This window comes from Pseudonaja textilis, chromosome 4, assembly GCF_049901715.1.
Source record: "Pseudonaja textilis isolate UNSWEBS1 chromosome 4, rPseTex1.2, whole genome shotgun sequence".
NCBI lineage: Eukaryota > Metazoa > Chordata > Lepidosauria > Squamata > Elapidae > Pseudonaja > Pseudonaja textilis.
Window position 1 is genome coordinate 77734980 of NC_141993.1, and position 16564 is coordinate 77751543.

At 38.9% G+C, this 16564-nt stretch overlaps 1 protein-coding gene across 1 annotated transcript in view; it reads left to right on the top strand.

Moving 5' to 3' along the window:
• The first annotated feature begins 4211 nt into the window (after positions 1-4211).
• TMEM212 (transmembrane protein 212) overlaps positions 4212-16564 on the top strand; it is a 37653-nt gene continuing 25300 nt past the window's right edge. The window contains exon 1 of the mRNA XM_087933458.1: positions 4212-4446. Within this exon, the coding sequence (XP_087789584.1) occupies positions 4282-4446 (165 nt within the window). The 5' untranslated portion in view covers positions 4212-4281. The remainder of the gene's footprint in view (positions 4447-16564) is intronic.

Genomic DNA, 16564 nt, shown 5'->3' on the forward strand with positions numbered 1-16564 from the left:
CCCTGTAGAGGTGACTGAAGATAGAGGAGGCCCAGCAGGGGTCCGGGGGGATCGCAACCCCCCTCCTCAGATGGTTTAACTCCTTTCTCCAAAAGCGGTGGAGCGGCAGTCAGCAATGGCCACCACAAAGAAACTTTCACCCGGACAAGACTGTGCAGGAGGAAGCTGAGAAAGTGAAAGTTTTGGGCTGAACCGGGATAACAAGTAACACCTAAATACCCTGGAAACTCAACTTTCTTAAAGATACATTGTTCCCTAAGAAGATCGTAAAAAGCGGTGGAAGAAAGTTTAAAAGGAACTTTTTTTTCCTCACTCTCCTTCCTTACAGAAATAGCAGAAGGAAATCAGAAAACCCATCCTGGCAATAGAAGGTAATCAAATTTGAAAATTAAAGCCAAGGGGGTATTAAAGATTTCTGAACATTGAAATCCAAAAATTTAAAAATTCTTTTTTTTTGTTATAAGTGGGAAGGGAGAGGTAAAGAATTGATTTTAAGACTTTGCTGGAGGAGACTGCTTGGAGCTTATAAGATCAGAGATAAACTGTAATAAGACTTCTAAAAAATACATTTTGGAACTTTGCAACTTTGCAATTGATTCTACCCCAAGTAGAGAAAGTATAAAAAGAAGAAAGTGCTAAATGAAACAGTTTGTGTTGATTTGGATTGCTTGGTGACTTTGGAACTTTTGGAAACTATTTTTTGAAAGACTAAAAACTTTTGGGTTGTTTAAAAAATCTCATAATGGCATTATCTGTTGAAGAATTGAAAATGGAATTTCAAAAGTTAAGAGAAGAGGAACAAGAAGGGAAGGGCTCTTCTGGATCTGTTTTTCACTTTTTGGAAATGGCAATTTTTACCTACCAAGAATTACAACAAGAAGAAAGCTGGGATGATGAAGAAGAAGCCATCTTTAATGAACAAATAACCTTAGTTGAGGAAGAAAAGGGACAGAGGGGAAAGAGAATGGAGATTTTAAGGCTTAAAAAAACAACCAAAAAAGGGAAAAATAAGGTGAAAAATCGATACAATGTCAGAAAGCAACAGAAAAGAGGAATACAACAGAGAGTGGAGATTAAGAGAGTGGAGATTAAGAGATGGGGGGGGGAAAAAGCTAGATTGGACAAGAAAGAAAGGGAACATGGGAAGAGAAGTTACAAAGACTTGAAACAAGATGTAAAAAAACCAGATCTTTTTCAGAGACAAAGGGTAAAATACAATTAAAAAAGGGATTCTGCAAAAGCACATAAGATTGTATTGTAGTATTCTTTTTGGAATAGAATTAGAAAATTGGAATATTATATGATTTAATAAAATATTAAAGGGGGTATGTAAAATGTTTAAGGTTTAATGATAGAGTTATGGATTTGTTATGGATTATTGTTTCAACTATATTATAAACTTATTATTTTCTTATTTTAAAATGTACGTAGAATGTACTAAGCAGAATCAAAATGGAAATTATATATTATCTTAAGTGTTAAATTTAGGGGAAAGATAGACCCCAGGAAGAGAAAGTTTAAATGAAATAGCTTGTGTTTACAGAACAGAGTGGAGACTAAGAGGGTGGAGACCAAGAGACAGGGGGGGTAAAAAGATTAGGATTACAAAAGAGACCCTGCAAAAGTACATAAGATTGTATTGTTGTATTTTTACTTGAAACAATGTTAGAAAACTGGATCTTCATATGATTTAACAAAATACCAAAGGGAATGTGTAAAAAGATTTAATGATAAAGTTTAATATACTATGGGTTATTGTTTCCATTATATTATAAACTTATTATTTTTCTATCTTAAAATGTACTAGATAGTTTTAGAATGTGCTAAGCAGAATCAGAATGAGAATTATATATTATTTTAAGTGTTAAATTTAGGGGAAAGATATAAAGGTGGCATACTTCAATTAGTGATCACAGGAGAAATATTGTGTTAACGAGAAAAGAAAAATAGATGATTGAAACAGAACGGACAAAAGATATTAGCATAATGATCTAAATCAAGATGAAATAAATAAAATAGAATTAAGAGAGTGAAAAGAGGGGACAAGCCATATAGAAAATATAGAATGTTAAATAAGATATGAAATGGTAAAGAAAGTGAGCATGAACTTGATTTAAGTCTGTACCAAAAGATGCAACCCGGGACTAGGCCGCTTTCCAAAAAGAAGTTTTATGTTTTTATGTTTTGTGTTTTGTTTGTGTATGTTGTTTATTGAAAATTAATAAAATTCATTTTTTTAAAAATGGTGGATGTTATCCTGAATGATCCTGAATATTTCCTCCTGAAGACTTGAGTTGTGAACCAGGGAGACAGTTTCTTGCATATGCTACAGGTAGTTTTCAAACTATGACCAGTCACTTAGTGACAAGTTGAAGTTATGACATATCCTTAAAAAAGGGACTTATGACCTGGATTTGATGTTTGCCTCACCCTGTGTTCATGTGACTGCATTTCTTCACTCAGCAATCAATCTGTATTTATGGGTATTTGCAGCATCCCACACAGTCACATGACTTTGGTTTTATATTTTTTATTATTATTATTATTTATTTTATTTTATCATTTTATTTACTTTATTTTATGTATGTATGTATGTATCTATGTATGTATGTATGTATGTGGATCTTTGGTTATTCGGGTTTTGTCCCGTGTAAAATTGGAAGTATTTTGGCAACGTTTCGACGAAATCTCATTCGTCATCTTCAGGCTTGTGTCTTTGGCTTTGTGCTTCTTGGCGTAATGTGAGCTTGCAGCTGTTTTTTCTTTTAACTTCCAGTGGGAGTGCGGCTTGACTGGGTGGGGGCTTGACTGTATTTTCACACACATACAAATACTCACGAAAACCTCAGAAAACAAATATGTAGATATATATATGTATGTATGCCGTTACTACACAGGAGGCTAATGGAAAAGAGATCAAAACACAAACGACCCAGGAGATTACAACATAGGACCCAGGATACCACAACAAAAGAACTCGCAAGCCCATCACACAACCCATTACCCAAGCCTTTAAAACACAAGAGGCTAATGGAAAAAAGATCACTACAAAACAAACGACCCAGGAGATTACAGCACAAGTTCCAGAATATCTCCACAACAAAACTCACAAGGCCATCACACAGCCCATTATACCAACATCAACTCCATCAACCAATCAAGAGGCATCAGTGCAGCCAACCAGCCCAGCACACCAGCCCCCAACACCAGTATTTATAGAGAGACGCCAGCTCTGATCAGACACTGCTTGCACTGGCACGAAGCTGAAAGCACCAGCCTGAGGATGGCGAGTGGGACCTCGCCAAAACGTCACCAAGATACTCTTAATCTTATACGGGAAAAGACCCGAACACACCAAGACCTACAGATATATGTATGTATGTATGTATGTATGTATGTATGTATGTATTTGTTTTCTTAAGTTTTCGCACGTATTTATATGTAAGGTATTCAACTTTGTTCGGGTATTTTCCCACATCATTATAATTGTGCTTTTAAAGTTGTAGCAACGTTTCGGCAGAATCTCATCTGCCATCATCAGGCTTCTGTATAGTGTTCGTCTGTGAGTCAGACTTTCACAGCCGTTTCAGTTTTAAATTTGGGGCTAGCCTACTGCTTTGCCAGAAAGGTTTTATCTTCATCCTGATTGGTTGGGAGTCTTGGTCTGTGTTTATTGGTCTTGGAGGTTGCTGTGTTCTGCTTGATTGGTGTTTCTAATATCTTCTCTCTGTTTTGTAGCTTTTTTTGTCTTGATTGGCTGCCAACATTGTGTTTTCTGTATTGGAGGCTTTTAGTGCGGCTTGGCTCCGAGTAAACGGACAGCTATCATTTATTAGGAAGCTAGGTTTCATTTGGGTTTCTGGTTGGGGTGTGTCTTCTATTAGTCTGTCTAATGTATGTGGCAGGGCATGATGCACAGGGGACTTCATATATGCCTTGGTTTTCCAGGTCAATTTTAATGATAGCTGTATTTGCTGCTAAACAACTGCTGTAAAAAGGACATAAATTAAGGCCCAGTCATGTGATGATCTGCTTTATAGCCATCATGGTTAAAGCTTGAAATTGTAACTCAATTGCAATGGACTACCTATAATTGTTCCTAATTCCACATCAATGCCTTGTATTTCAATTATAAAATGAGTTGCGATCTACCTGTGTAAGCAAACAATAAGAGAACGCCCATGGCAACAGTCTCCAAGACGCTTTGGTGTGCAGTGACATGTGTCAGCCTATTGCTGTAAATCTTCTGCAATTTACAGAAGGAAAGAAGTGAGATTCAAAATGAACACAAGGAAATTGTTTTTAGTTACTGGAAAAATGCTTATTTCCTTTGGCATCCTAAGCCTTATTTCAGGAATTATTGCCTTTTTTCCTGTTTTTTCGTATAAGCCAGGGTTTGTTGGATGGAGCATTCGCATTGCTTCTCCCATCTGGAGTGGATCTATGGTAGGCAGATTTGATAGATGTCTCAGAAAGAATGTTAATGTACTTATTTAAGTGACTGGTTTAGAGGATAACTTAGCATCTAAGTTATTAAAAGTTTATTATAGCAATGTATTTGGAAATACCTGACAAATGTTTGAAGCTTCAATATCATGGTTCTAGAATGCACTTTTCTAAAATACTAATATGCAACTGGGGTGATTAATTTCTAGTGAAAATATGCAACTAGGGTGATTAATTTCTAGTGAAAAAGTTACCCTAGGAACAAAAAGGAATGTGAAAGCCTTTTTCTTCTTTCTAAACCAGAGATGCACAAATTCTTGATAAGCTTGGTTGCAGTTTTCAGGGTCTTCAAAAAGCCGTTCCTAAATATAATTTGTAACATGATAGCAGAGAGAAATTATGAAATGTAAACCAAAGAGTAACTTCATTAATCATATTTATTTTTCATAATTATACACATCACATGAAATCAATTCCATTTTTTTTGCCCTGGCTTTATCAAACAAATGCTTTTAAACAGTATGGCTCAGATCAATTGTAGCTCAAGGCCAAGAGAAAGCATGCACTTCTTCTCTGAGGTACAGAGACTGTGCAAATATTTGAAATAGTAAAACAAAACCCATTAGATGAATACGTGTTTTACATGTGGATGTTTACTGGCTGAATCAGTGTAAACTACTTTAAAAAGATGGATAGAATGTGATAGAAATAAAACTGAGAATGTGAAATTACTCAACTTGTCGGACAAATCTAAAGAATCTGTAACATAATTTCTGATCCAGAAATTGTTAGTATTTCTGTCATTGAACTTAAAATTGCTTGTCAGTTTGTTTACCGATAGTCCTCTGTTAATGACCAGAATATCATTGGTAAACAAGGCAGTTGTAAAGCATAACTTCATGTGGACTGCATTGCTTCATGGCCGTTGTGTGGTTAAGCAAGGAAAATGTTAGTTAACTGAGTCCCAGGCGGCTCACAAGCAGATAAGTGGATTCACAAAGGCACAGGGTTAATAGTACAATGTGGTGCCTGTCAGCTATGGAATCCTTATTCATCACTGCCACATAGCTTGAGAAAGGGGGCAGGGGATGACATTAATTGAGTAGCTCTTAGTAGACAAAATAGAATTCTTTTGACAGTTCAAGGTCAAAGAGTGTGGTGCAGAAAGAATTAGAACTTACTTTGGGATTGGTTCGTGTAATGTGATGATGAGTAAAAAAGGGATGGTTTGTAGGTTGGGATATTGTGGGGAAGTCCGGGAAACTTTTAGTTTCAGAATTCCACAGATGTGCCAGGTGCTATTCTAAGAAAAGTATTTTTGAGATTATGCTTGTCTTGGAGTTGCTGACAGGAATGGATGTTCCCTGGAACACCGACATTGCCAGTGTTTCAGGGCTAAGGTACCAGGCTCAGTCTGTTTCATCTTTTGCATTGTAGATGAAATGGCTCTAGGGGAACTAAAGTTGGAATAACTCTCAAAAATCAAGAATCAAAGAGAGTTTTTGGATTTCTTTTTCTTAGAACTTCATTCTAGAACCTAGCAAGGATACGAACTTCCAAAAGTGCAAAACAATCTACTGTGTGTAAAGCTACCTGTTCTGACCCAGCTCCCCAAACACAACAAACCCTTTATAGTTGAAGCAATGATTCCTTTATTAGGAGCCCCAGCAGCCCCAGCAAAAAGTTTCTCTTTCACCTCAGGCTAACAAGTCTGTCTGGCAGCAGAGATGAATAGTTGTCTGCCACATCTATTCATCTCCATCCCCTGCTATCTCCAGAGCTAGGGTGGGGCTTTGCTAGCAGTGGTGGCTCTTCCTTCCCAAGGATCGACCCATGGATTCCCACTGCTCTCCTCTCCTCTGCCTTCGGTGCATCCATGCGTCAGGCACTGGACCCAACTGTTCCTCCTCTTCCTCATCAGCCACCTCCAGATCTGGGGGCTGTTGACTCTCCATCTGAGGGCTGACGGAGGCCCAGGCTCTACATCTGTCTCTCTCTCTTTCTCTCTCTGCCAACTCCATTCCCTCTTCCTCCCTGGAGCTCTCAGGTTTTCTGGATGCTGACCCTGACTCCCACACCTCCTCTTCCTCCTCTGATTCAGCCAACAGGCCACAACACTATCAATTTAATTCTGATATTCACAGTTATCTAGAAGAGGAACCTTACCTTATTGGGCCTGTGATTTTTCTAGATATCAGGATAAGATAGGCCTACCAAGAACTCTTGTGAAAACCATTTGTGCCATACTGATAGACCTCAACGTACAACCACAGTTGAGCCCAACATTTGTGTTGTTAAGTGAGTTTTGTTCCATTTTACAAGTTTTCTTGCCACAGTTGTTAAGCAAATCATCACAACAACTCCATTGTTAAGTGAATCTGGCTTCTCCGTTGACTTTGCATGACAAAAGTTTGCAAAGGATGATCACATGAGCTTGGGACAAAGCAACAGTCATAAGTATGAACCAGTTGCCTAGCATCTGAATTTTGATCACATGATCATGGGAATATTGCACAGGTCATGTGAAAAATAAGTCACTTTTTTCAGTGCCATTGTAACTTTGAATGGTCACTAAATGAGCTGTTGTAAGTTGAGGGCTACTTGTATTGTTTATTGACAGCGGAGATACTGATAATTGAGAATCAACAGTCAGTACTTTGATGCTCATGAAAAATATTTCGACTCTGTCTTTGGTAGTCTTGTAAAATTTAGCATCTATAATAGGGGATTCCAACTTGTGATCTTAGGGCCAAGTACATCCTGCTCCCACCGTCTTAAGTATGTCTCTCTTTATTTCTATAGAATGTTCCTGCCAAAATGTATTTTCAAGTTGACTGAACCGGAAAGCATTAAACACGCAGGGAAGCACCATAGAGGAAACATATTCTATAGATATTTTCCCCTGGTTTGTTCAGACTCTGTTTTGGCATTAAAATAGATATGGTAATCCTAATGGATGATATTCAGCAGGAGGAACAAGATATCTTTGTACAGCTTTGGATACACTGACCACAGTATCATTTTAGAGTACTCAATAAATTGGAGGTCAGAAGCTCAATTTTTCTAAGTACTCTCAGATAGACCATTTAAAGGTCAAGGGCTGCTCTATACCAACTTTTGAATTCGCTGAAAAAAGATGGTAGGGCTGTTATGTCTATAAGCTCATTTCTGAAGTGTTTCCCTTAATTTCTAGCAATTAGGAACTGTAATTGATTGGAAGCAAATTAAATTGACCTGCTATGACAGCTCCATAAGTAGATCATGAATTACTGATATTTTGCCTATATTATTTGTTTATGTAGGGATGAGGACTTTTTTTTTACAGGAGGAGATGAAGATGTGGTATTTTTTTCCAGAAACGAGGATGTAAGTACTATAGAAGTTATGGCTATTTTGTAGTCATAGGAAAAAAAAAACCCACTCTAGGAAATATTAAAATGAAACTCCAACATCATGTCTAGTTTGACTTAAGATGCTGAGTTTGGGCTTCCAAAGGGTTCTTGAATCTTTCTGATGTTCTGTATAGGTCAACATTCAAGAATATCATTGCCAACAGCTTCTAGGGAAGCCAAAGTGTTAGCCAAAGTGTTGCTGGGTTTTGTCTGCATTTTCTCTGCTGGTTTCCTGAGAAAATTTCTTCAAGAAAAGAATTTTGGAGAACGCTGTACTTTATTTCTTAGATTTAATTAATGATGAGGTGGTCAGAAGCTATGTCAATATTCTGCCGTTTAATCTCTCCCGATGTTCTTCCATCACCCATATTTCCATTAAAGGAAATTTTTCCATTTTCCAAGGAAAAAGAAGATATATTGAGAAAACTCTTCCAAGTCAGCTTTTTCTGGAGAAGTACTACTACATTTTTTCAAGGAAAAGTCCTACCAGCGAAAGGCCTTGGGGAAAGAAGAGAAGAAGAAAAGAAATTCAAAGTAGATCTTTTCTAGTTAATGGGTTTTTAACTGCTGTTTTGTTTTTGCTACAAAGACACACCTACTGCACATGTTTCCTAAGAAATTTGCTTCCTCAGGCAAAGGAGGATATGCTACCTCATCCCATATTTTATAATAGCCAGTTGAAATTTAGTTCAGTAGTTCTAATATGTTGGGCAGTATCTCCATTGTGCTTGAGAAATCAGACTGCTTAGGAACAGGACAGACAGTCTTCCAATTAGAGGTGGTATTCAGCAAGTTCTGACCATTTCTGGAGGACCAGGAGTGGAAGTAGTTCAGGATAGTTGAGTAGTTTGGAGAACTGGCAAATACCACCTCTGACTGGCCCCGCCCCCCTCTATTCTCTGCCTCCCGAGTCCCAGCTGATTGGCTGGGTCTTCTTTTGTTGCCCTGCACAGGAGAACGGAGCTGGAAAGCAGGTTAGTGGGGTGGGGAGGGAATGGGGATTTTGAAGTAACCTTCCCCTGCCATGCCCACCAAGCCATGCTATGCCCACATAGCCACACCCACAGAATCGGTAGTAAAAAAATTTGAATCCCACCACTGCTTCCAATACACAGGAAAACTTAGGAAAAATAGCCAAAGCATATTGACACCTGCTGGAACCAAGAACAATACAATAGCATTAACACTTAGACTTATATACTGCTTCACAGTGCTTTGCTGCCTTCTTTAACCAGTTTACATGGTAAGCACATTGCCCCCAACAATCTGGGCCCTCATTTTACCGAGCTCAGAAGGATGGAAGGCTGAGTCAACCTCGAGCCTGGTGAGATTCAATCTGCCAAATTGCAGACAGCTGGCAGTCAGCAGAAGTAGCCTGCAGTACTGCATTCTTACCACTGTGCCACCATCGAGTTACTTTAGAGTAGTTTAGAACAGTTTCTTTATTGCTGCTCGCCTATAGACAGAAATCTGGCCAGACCAAAGCATTTATTTGCATAACTCCTAGGTATACCCTGCTAGAGGAAGCCCTCCCCGCTTTGTTCTTTTCCTGCATAGCAGAGATTCCAGGCTTCTGTGCCTCTTTGCTCCCTGGGGAAAGATCCCCACACATTCCTGAATTATGAAATACATTCCACACACACCTGTGCATCTTCTGCACAAGATGCTTGCCTTAGATCACAGTATCAAACTCACTGCATCACCTTGCCAGCATGTGACGTATCATGACTATTTTTTCCCTTTGCAGAGCTGGGGTGGACATGGCCTGAGTGTGACTCATCCAGCCCTTGGGCTGCCAATTTGATATCCCTGCCTTAGATTGTCTAATACAGAAATGGGGAATGATGACCCCTTGATGACATGACTGGCTCAGGAATTCTGGGAGTTGAAGTCCACAAGTCATAAAAGGGCCATCGTTCCTCACCCTTGGTCTAATGGAATGATCCAGAATACTTGAGGCAGAAATCCATGAAATAAAGTTATGGCAGAATAATTAGGCAGCAATCGGGAAGGGAGGCAGGATATTTAGACAGGAGTGGGACAGGAAGGAAGGGGTGGGTGGATGTCTGACAAAAAGATGACAGGAACTTGAGAAGGAAAAATAGAACAGGTAAAGCGGGAAGAGGCATATAAGCAAGAAATCCATCATTTTAACAAGTCTGAATTTTCCGTATTGTTTTGAAATCTTCAGCCCTACTGCTGCTGACTTGTAGCTTAGAGTGTTTTGCAAAAGATGAAAAGGAAAACAGCAGAACCTGGAAAAAAGGAAAAACAAAAGAACAAGAAGAAAATTCCGCAGAACTATACTTTCGCAATTTTTGGGTGGAAAAGCAAGTGAGATTTCTTGCCATGACACTGAATGCAATGTGGAAACTGATAATCTAATAGCTTAAACTCTCCTCCTGGAGTTGGCCCAGCAGCCATGAAATAATCTCTGTTCTGTTTCTCTTTGTTCCCTCCACCACATGTGTAAATGAGGGAGTCTGGGTTGGAAAGGCAGACAGTGAAAAAAAGCTTCCCAAATGTTCTTATTCTGTTGCGTTATTTGTTCTGGCTAGAAACTCTGCAAGCATTTTTTTTACCTGATATATTTTGCCAACAGTCACTCATGACTCCAGATGTTTCTGCTTTTGTTCATGGGAACTTTTTCATGGTGTGGTAATGCCAAGATCATAATTTCAGGCTTTTATAAATTATCTACTCAAACTCTTATTTTAATGTTGCTGTAAAGACCACAGCAATGTGAACAACTGGATTTTTAGACTATTGGAATGAAGCATGGGAGGGGGTGGTGAGGTGGGGGCATTGGGCAGGGGGGCGGGGCAGGGTGAAAACCTAATCAAAAACTATAAGCCAAATCTATATTCATCTGAGTTCAAAAATATTATTGGGTAAATGAATTGAAGTTGGAACCAATGAATATTATATATAAGGGAATGTTACAGAAGGAGTGTTAATAAATTTACTAATCACACCCCTCACATTGGTTCAGGGGCCTTGGATGGAAGGAGGAGTCACCTATGTGTGAGTTGAGTGGTTCTATAAGTTTGATTAATAACATCAAGAAAATATTTAAGAAAATATAAATGGAACTCAATCTCTGGGAGTTTTTGTTTCCTCAGCACTTTTTGGAATGCTCAGGGAATCATACAGCATTAAAAGTCACATGAGCAATCAAGGAAGTGGCCATTTGAAAGAAACTTGCCTTTGGAAAGGCTCTCCTACTGTTGCTGTTACTGCAAAACACTATGTCAAGTGCAGGGAATCATGAACTGGAATACTGCTCCCTAAGCCACTGCAAAACCACTAGTGGTTTAGTGTTTAGTATGCAGTACTGCAGGCTAACTCTGCCCACAGTCTGGACTCCTGGGCTGCACAGAGTTTGTACCTATTTATAATGCTTAGGTAATATATACACTTGGCTTATTGCTTCCAGTTTTGGTTGCCACCATATAAAAAAGATATCTAGAACAGGAGTGTCAAACTTGATTTCATTAAGGGACACATCAGGGTTGTATTTGACCTCGGGAAGTTGAGTGGGCATTGCTGGGGTGGGTGTGGCCAGCTCAATGTCCTGCAGCCCTCTGCCAACAAAAATAAGTTCGATTTTTGTTGGCAAAGGGCTGCAGGAGGCTGTCACATCCAAAAACGGAGCTCACACATGGCCCTCCCGAGTTCCATTTTCACTGGCAAAGGCACCATGGGCCTTCTCTATTTCCAGGCCAGATCTAAGCACCCCATTGGCTGGATGCAGCCGGCGGGCCTTGAGTTTGACATCCCTGCTCTAGGAAGAGGGTGGAAAAGAGCAACAAAGATGATTAGGGGACTCGAGGCTAAAACAGGACTAGGGGTTACATGACAGCACTGTTCCAGTATCTAAGGGGCTGCCAAAAAGCAAAGGGGGGTCAGCCTATTCTCCAAAGAACCTCCAAAGGCAGGACTAGAAACAATGGATGGAAACTAATCAAGGAGAAAACCAATCTAGAACTAAGGAGGAATTTCCTAGAACATTTAATCAGTGGAAAGACTAGCCTCCAGAAATTGTGGATGTTCCAACACTGGAGGTTTTTAGAAAGAGATTGGACAACCATTTGCCTGAAATAATAGAGTTTCCTGCCTGAGGACCTCCAAAGGTCCCTTCCAATTCTGTTATATATATACATCTACATCTACACATACATACACATCTTAAAGAAAATAATATATGTAGCCAGTGTAGAACTGCGGAGTTCTTGATGTTCTCTGAGCTTGGTTATTTTCCTTGCAGATCTTTCATCTCTGAACTAGGTAACATCATCATTGCAAGTGAATGTAGGGTTTGCTCCCTGTTTATGTATTTGGTTGATTGCTTACTTGTACCCTATGACTATCATTAAGTGTTGTACCTTATGATTCTTGAAGAATGTATCTTTTCTTTGATGTATACTGAGAGCATTTTCAGCAAGACAAATTCCTTGTGTTTCCAATCACGCTTGGCCAATAAAGAATTATGTTCTATTCTATTCTATTCTATTCTATTCTATTCTATTCTATTCTATTCTATTCTATTCTACTCACAGTAACTTGCGCTGCCAGTTTTTGTGAGGATATGGTTTTCTCCCTGATAGTTCCTAGATTAGGGTATTATTTTCAGCTTGATTGTTTGCTTGGTGTTGATCCTTGCTTACCTGGGTGTAGGCTGCTGAAAAGGATGTGTTTTGGTATTTTTGTTTTCTTAGCTTTTTGTTATATCTTTGAGCAATATGTAAATATGGTTTATCTCTATGTATATCATTGATTTGTTTGAATGCCACATTTCTAAGAATTCCCTAATGTTTTTGAATTTAGCTTGTTCAACAGTTTCCCACTTGAAATTAGGATTGAGTCTGTTCATGTGTTTTGAGATTAAGGAGTTTTCATTGTGCCATTTCACTGCTGGAAGGTGACATGGATGTCTTCTGCTAGTCTTCTGCTAGTCTTCTGCTTAACATAGGGGCTCTTTCAGCCCTTACAGTTGTCTTATTTCATCTCAGGCCAGAAATTCAGAAACTAGAAAGAGCAATAGCAATAGCCCTTAGACTTATATACCACTTCACAGAGCTTTACAGCCCCCTCTAAGCAATTTACAGTGTTAGCCTATTGCCCCCAACAATCTAGGTCTTCATTTTACCCGCCTCGGAAGGATGGAAGGATGAGTCAGCTTTGAGCCTAGTGAGATTCGATCTGCCAAACTTCTGGCAGCTGGCTGTCAACAGAAATAGCCTACAGTACTGCATTCTAACCACTGTGCCACCATGACTCAAGAGGAAAATTATTAATTTAAATTTTAAAAGAATAAAACTTTAATAAGAAGATAAATTCATATTGATCTAGCCCAATGCCAGGCCACATTGATTGGCCCACATTATTTCCAACCAGCAAGTCGTTCTATGTGCATGTCAATCTCAGGGGACACTATTATGTTATACATGACTGCTGTTTTTTTTTTCTTGAGCTACTGGGTCTTTTAATTTACTTAAGATGGCTTAGATGGCTTTAGTTGATAGTGTGTGCTATGGTAATGCTGTGCAGTTGTAATAATCTGTTGGTTGTTTCTGAGATGTTTACGACAGGGGTCGCCAACCTTTTGGACCTCAGGGACCACCAAACTCATAATTTTAAATCCCAGGGACCACTAATATGAATTTTGACTGATGGTGGCTTGCTGACATTGGTGGGAGAGAGAGAGAGAGAGAGAGAGAGAGAGATCTGATCTAACCTCTCTTTCTCTTTCCCTCTCTCTCTCTCTCTCTCACACACACACACATATACACTCTCTCTCTCTCTCTCTTTCTCTCTCTCTCTCTCTCTCTCTCTCTCACACACACACACACACACACAGAGGCAGGGGTAGGATTCAAATTTCTTAACAACCAGTTCTGTGGGTGTGGCCTAATTTGTGGGTGTTGCTTGGTGGTCATGTGGCTGACTGGGCATGGCTTGTATGTAAATATTATAAATATTTATGTAAATATTGAATTTTTTATTAAAAAAGAGCAACTTTTACCCCAAATCAGGCAAAGCAGGCAGGCAGATTGAGTTGCTCACAGAATCACAGATTCATTCAGAGATCTATCTTTCTGCCATTGGCTACCTGAGTCTGCACTGCATAATTGAAGCTTCAGTCCTAAGGAAGGTTCAGCTCTGCTTAAAAGCAGAGCTGAAGATCTAAAGATTAGCTAGAAGGCAAGAAATCCAATGGTTTCCTGCTTTCTAGCTAATCTAAATCTCCCAGCACAGCAGAACAGCTGATGGTCAGGGGGAAAAAAAAAGGAAAAATAGCAACTTAGCAGGCAGGTTTGCCAGGTAAGGAGTGAGTGGGCGTGTTCCCCTGCAGCTTGGATTAATTGCTTTGGGGGGGTGCTCTGGGAGTGACATTTCTCTGCAGACCACCAACATTTTCTCATGGACCACCAGTGGGCATCAGCCCATCGGTTGGCGACCACTGATTTATGATACCTGGCAATGTTATCCTTTTCATAGCTTGTGTTGGTTGTGCTTTGGTGGTTTGTGTGGTCAGGCACTCTTTGATGAAAGTTGCATGGGTATCCATTTTGTTGGAAGATATTGTATAATTTCTTTTCCTTTGGGTGGAGAGCTATTATCTGTGTATTATCTATCTTTCTGTCTGTCTGTCTGTCTATCTATCTATCTATCTATCTATCTATCTATCTATCTATCTATCTATCTATCTATCTATCCACCTTTCTATCTATCTCCTTTGCATACATTATATCTTGGGGAGAGAACATGTATGCGTACAAAGTTATTTTGGATTATATTTCTACTTTCAGCTGAATCCATCAGAAGCTAGAACAGGTGCCCTTCTGAATCCTGATCCAAAATAATGCATGAAAATATATTGAAGCCAAGAAATGGATGTCAGTTTAAAGCTTAACACTCTTAGTAAATTCATGAATGGGATGAGATTTATACTGAGTACTTTCAGGCTGTCACTCATAGCAACTATGCAACAATTCCGGAGTTCAGCTATCATTAAAAAAAAAAAAACACACCTGCTGAACTGATTCAGTTATTTTATCTTTAATTATACATTGTGAACTCTTTATTCCAGAGAAGATGTAAGCAAATATTTCAAGTAGGTGAACATGACTTCGGGGAGAGGGAGATATTCAATACAAGCAAGACTTCATCCCTTTGTAATGAAATTCAATAAGCAATATCTGTCATTTCTGATTGCAGAAATAATACCACTGGCTTGAAAATAGAGTCCCCTTACTTCCTGGGAAGTGGATAAAAGAAAGTCCTTAAAGGTGTGATTTTTGTTTCTGTGTACAAAAATCCCTGATGGCAGAGATATTTCCAATCAGCAAGTCATTCTTCATGTCAGTCCCTGAGGGCAGTTCATTCCCCTTTTCTGGTAATGTAGACCATTGCAATGAATAAGGAAAAATAATATCCTCCCAGACTTTAGTCAATCAGTCACTTTTTTAATCCCATCTTGCTATCAGTCATCAGAGCCAAAATGCAAATAATGATGATTCTAAGGTTGTTCCCTGCTGTCTACAGGGACAATCATTCTTGGTCATTCTTGACATTTCATAAGTTGGACAACACCAAGTGGTTATCATGCCAAACTGATGTGCTGTTGCATAGCTACTTTATCGAAGTAGGAATAAATATGACATTAAGATTGCCTAGAATAGCAAATGGATATCTTCCCCCACTTTATTCTTTAAAATACTATAAGAGAAATGGATGACATGATCCATTTATCTTATAATATATATACACATATATTATAAGCACTAAGCTCCATATTTTCAAGTACGAAGATGAAAATACCGTGTGCTCCCTTTTCCCAGCCTGGCTAATGAACTGAGACTGCACTCCTAGAATTCAATAATCTGACTGGTACTTACTTCGGTAAGGTTGCTCTTGCTTTGAGAATTATATAAAAAGAACATCATTTATCAAAACAACGAGAAAATGTATACCGTATATCTGTGAGCTTTCCCTTACTGTATGGAGAAATGGACAAACACCTTATTACTATAGATAGCCTACGTAGGTTTTCATTGAAAATAGAGTACTCATTAGAAGTAGAGAAATTATTGTGTTGTATCCCCAACCTTCTTTCTAATAAATAATGGTAATTAGAGCTTTCAAATTCTTGTTCACTGAATTAGCTCTTTTCTATCTGGAGCACCAAAAAGGAAAATTAACAGGTAGGATCAAATTAAATAATAATTTTTCTTGTATTTGAACCATACTATGGGGGATAGAATAGAATAGGGCTGGAAGGGACCTTGGGAGTTTCCTAATCCAACTCCCTGTTCAACCAGGAGACCCTTATATCCGACAAGTGGCTGTCCAGTCTCCTCTTAGAAACCTCCAGTGATGAAGCACCCACAGTTTCTAAAGGCCACTCATTCCACTCTTTAATTGTTCTCACTGTTAGGGAGTTTCTCCTTACTCCCAGGTCACTTCTGTTCTTGATTCTTTCTCTCCATCCATCCATTGTTTCTTGTCTTGCTTTCCGGTGCTTTGGAAAATAAATTGGCCCTCTTTTCTTTGTGGAGAGCTTCTCAAATACTGGAATATCATGTCACCCCTAGTCCTTCTTTTTTCTAGACTAGCCTGCAACCATTCAAATCATGCAATCATTCTTCATATGTTTTAGTCTCCGGGCTTATGCTTTGCAATCACATCCATCCTGTTGGCAAATTAGTTGGCTAATTTTTACT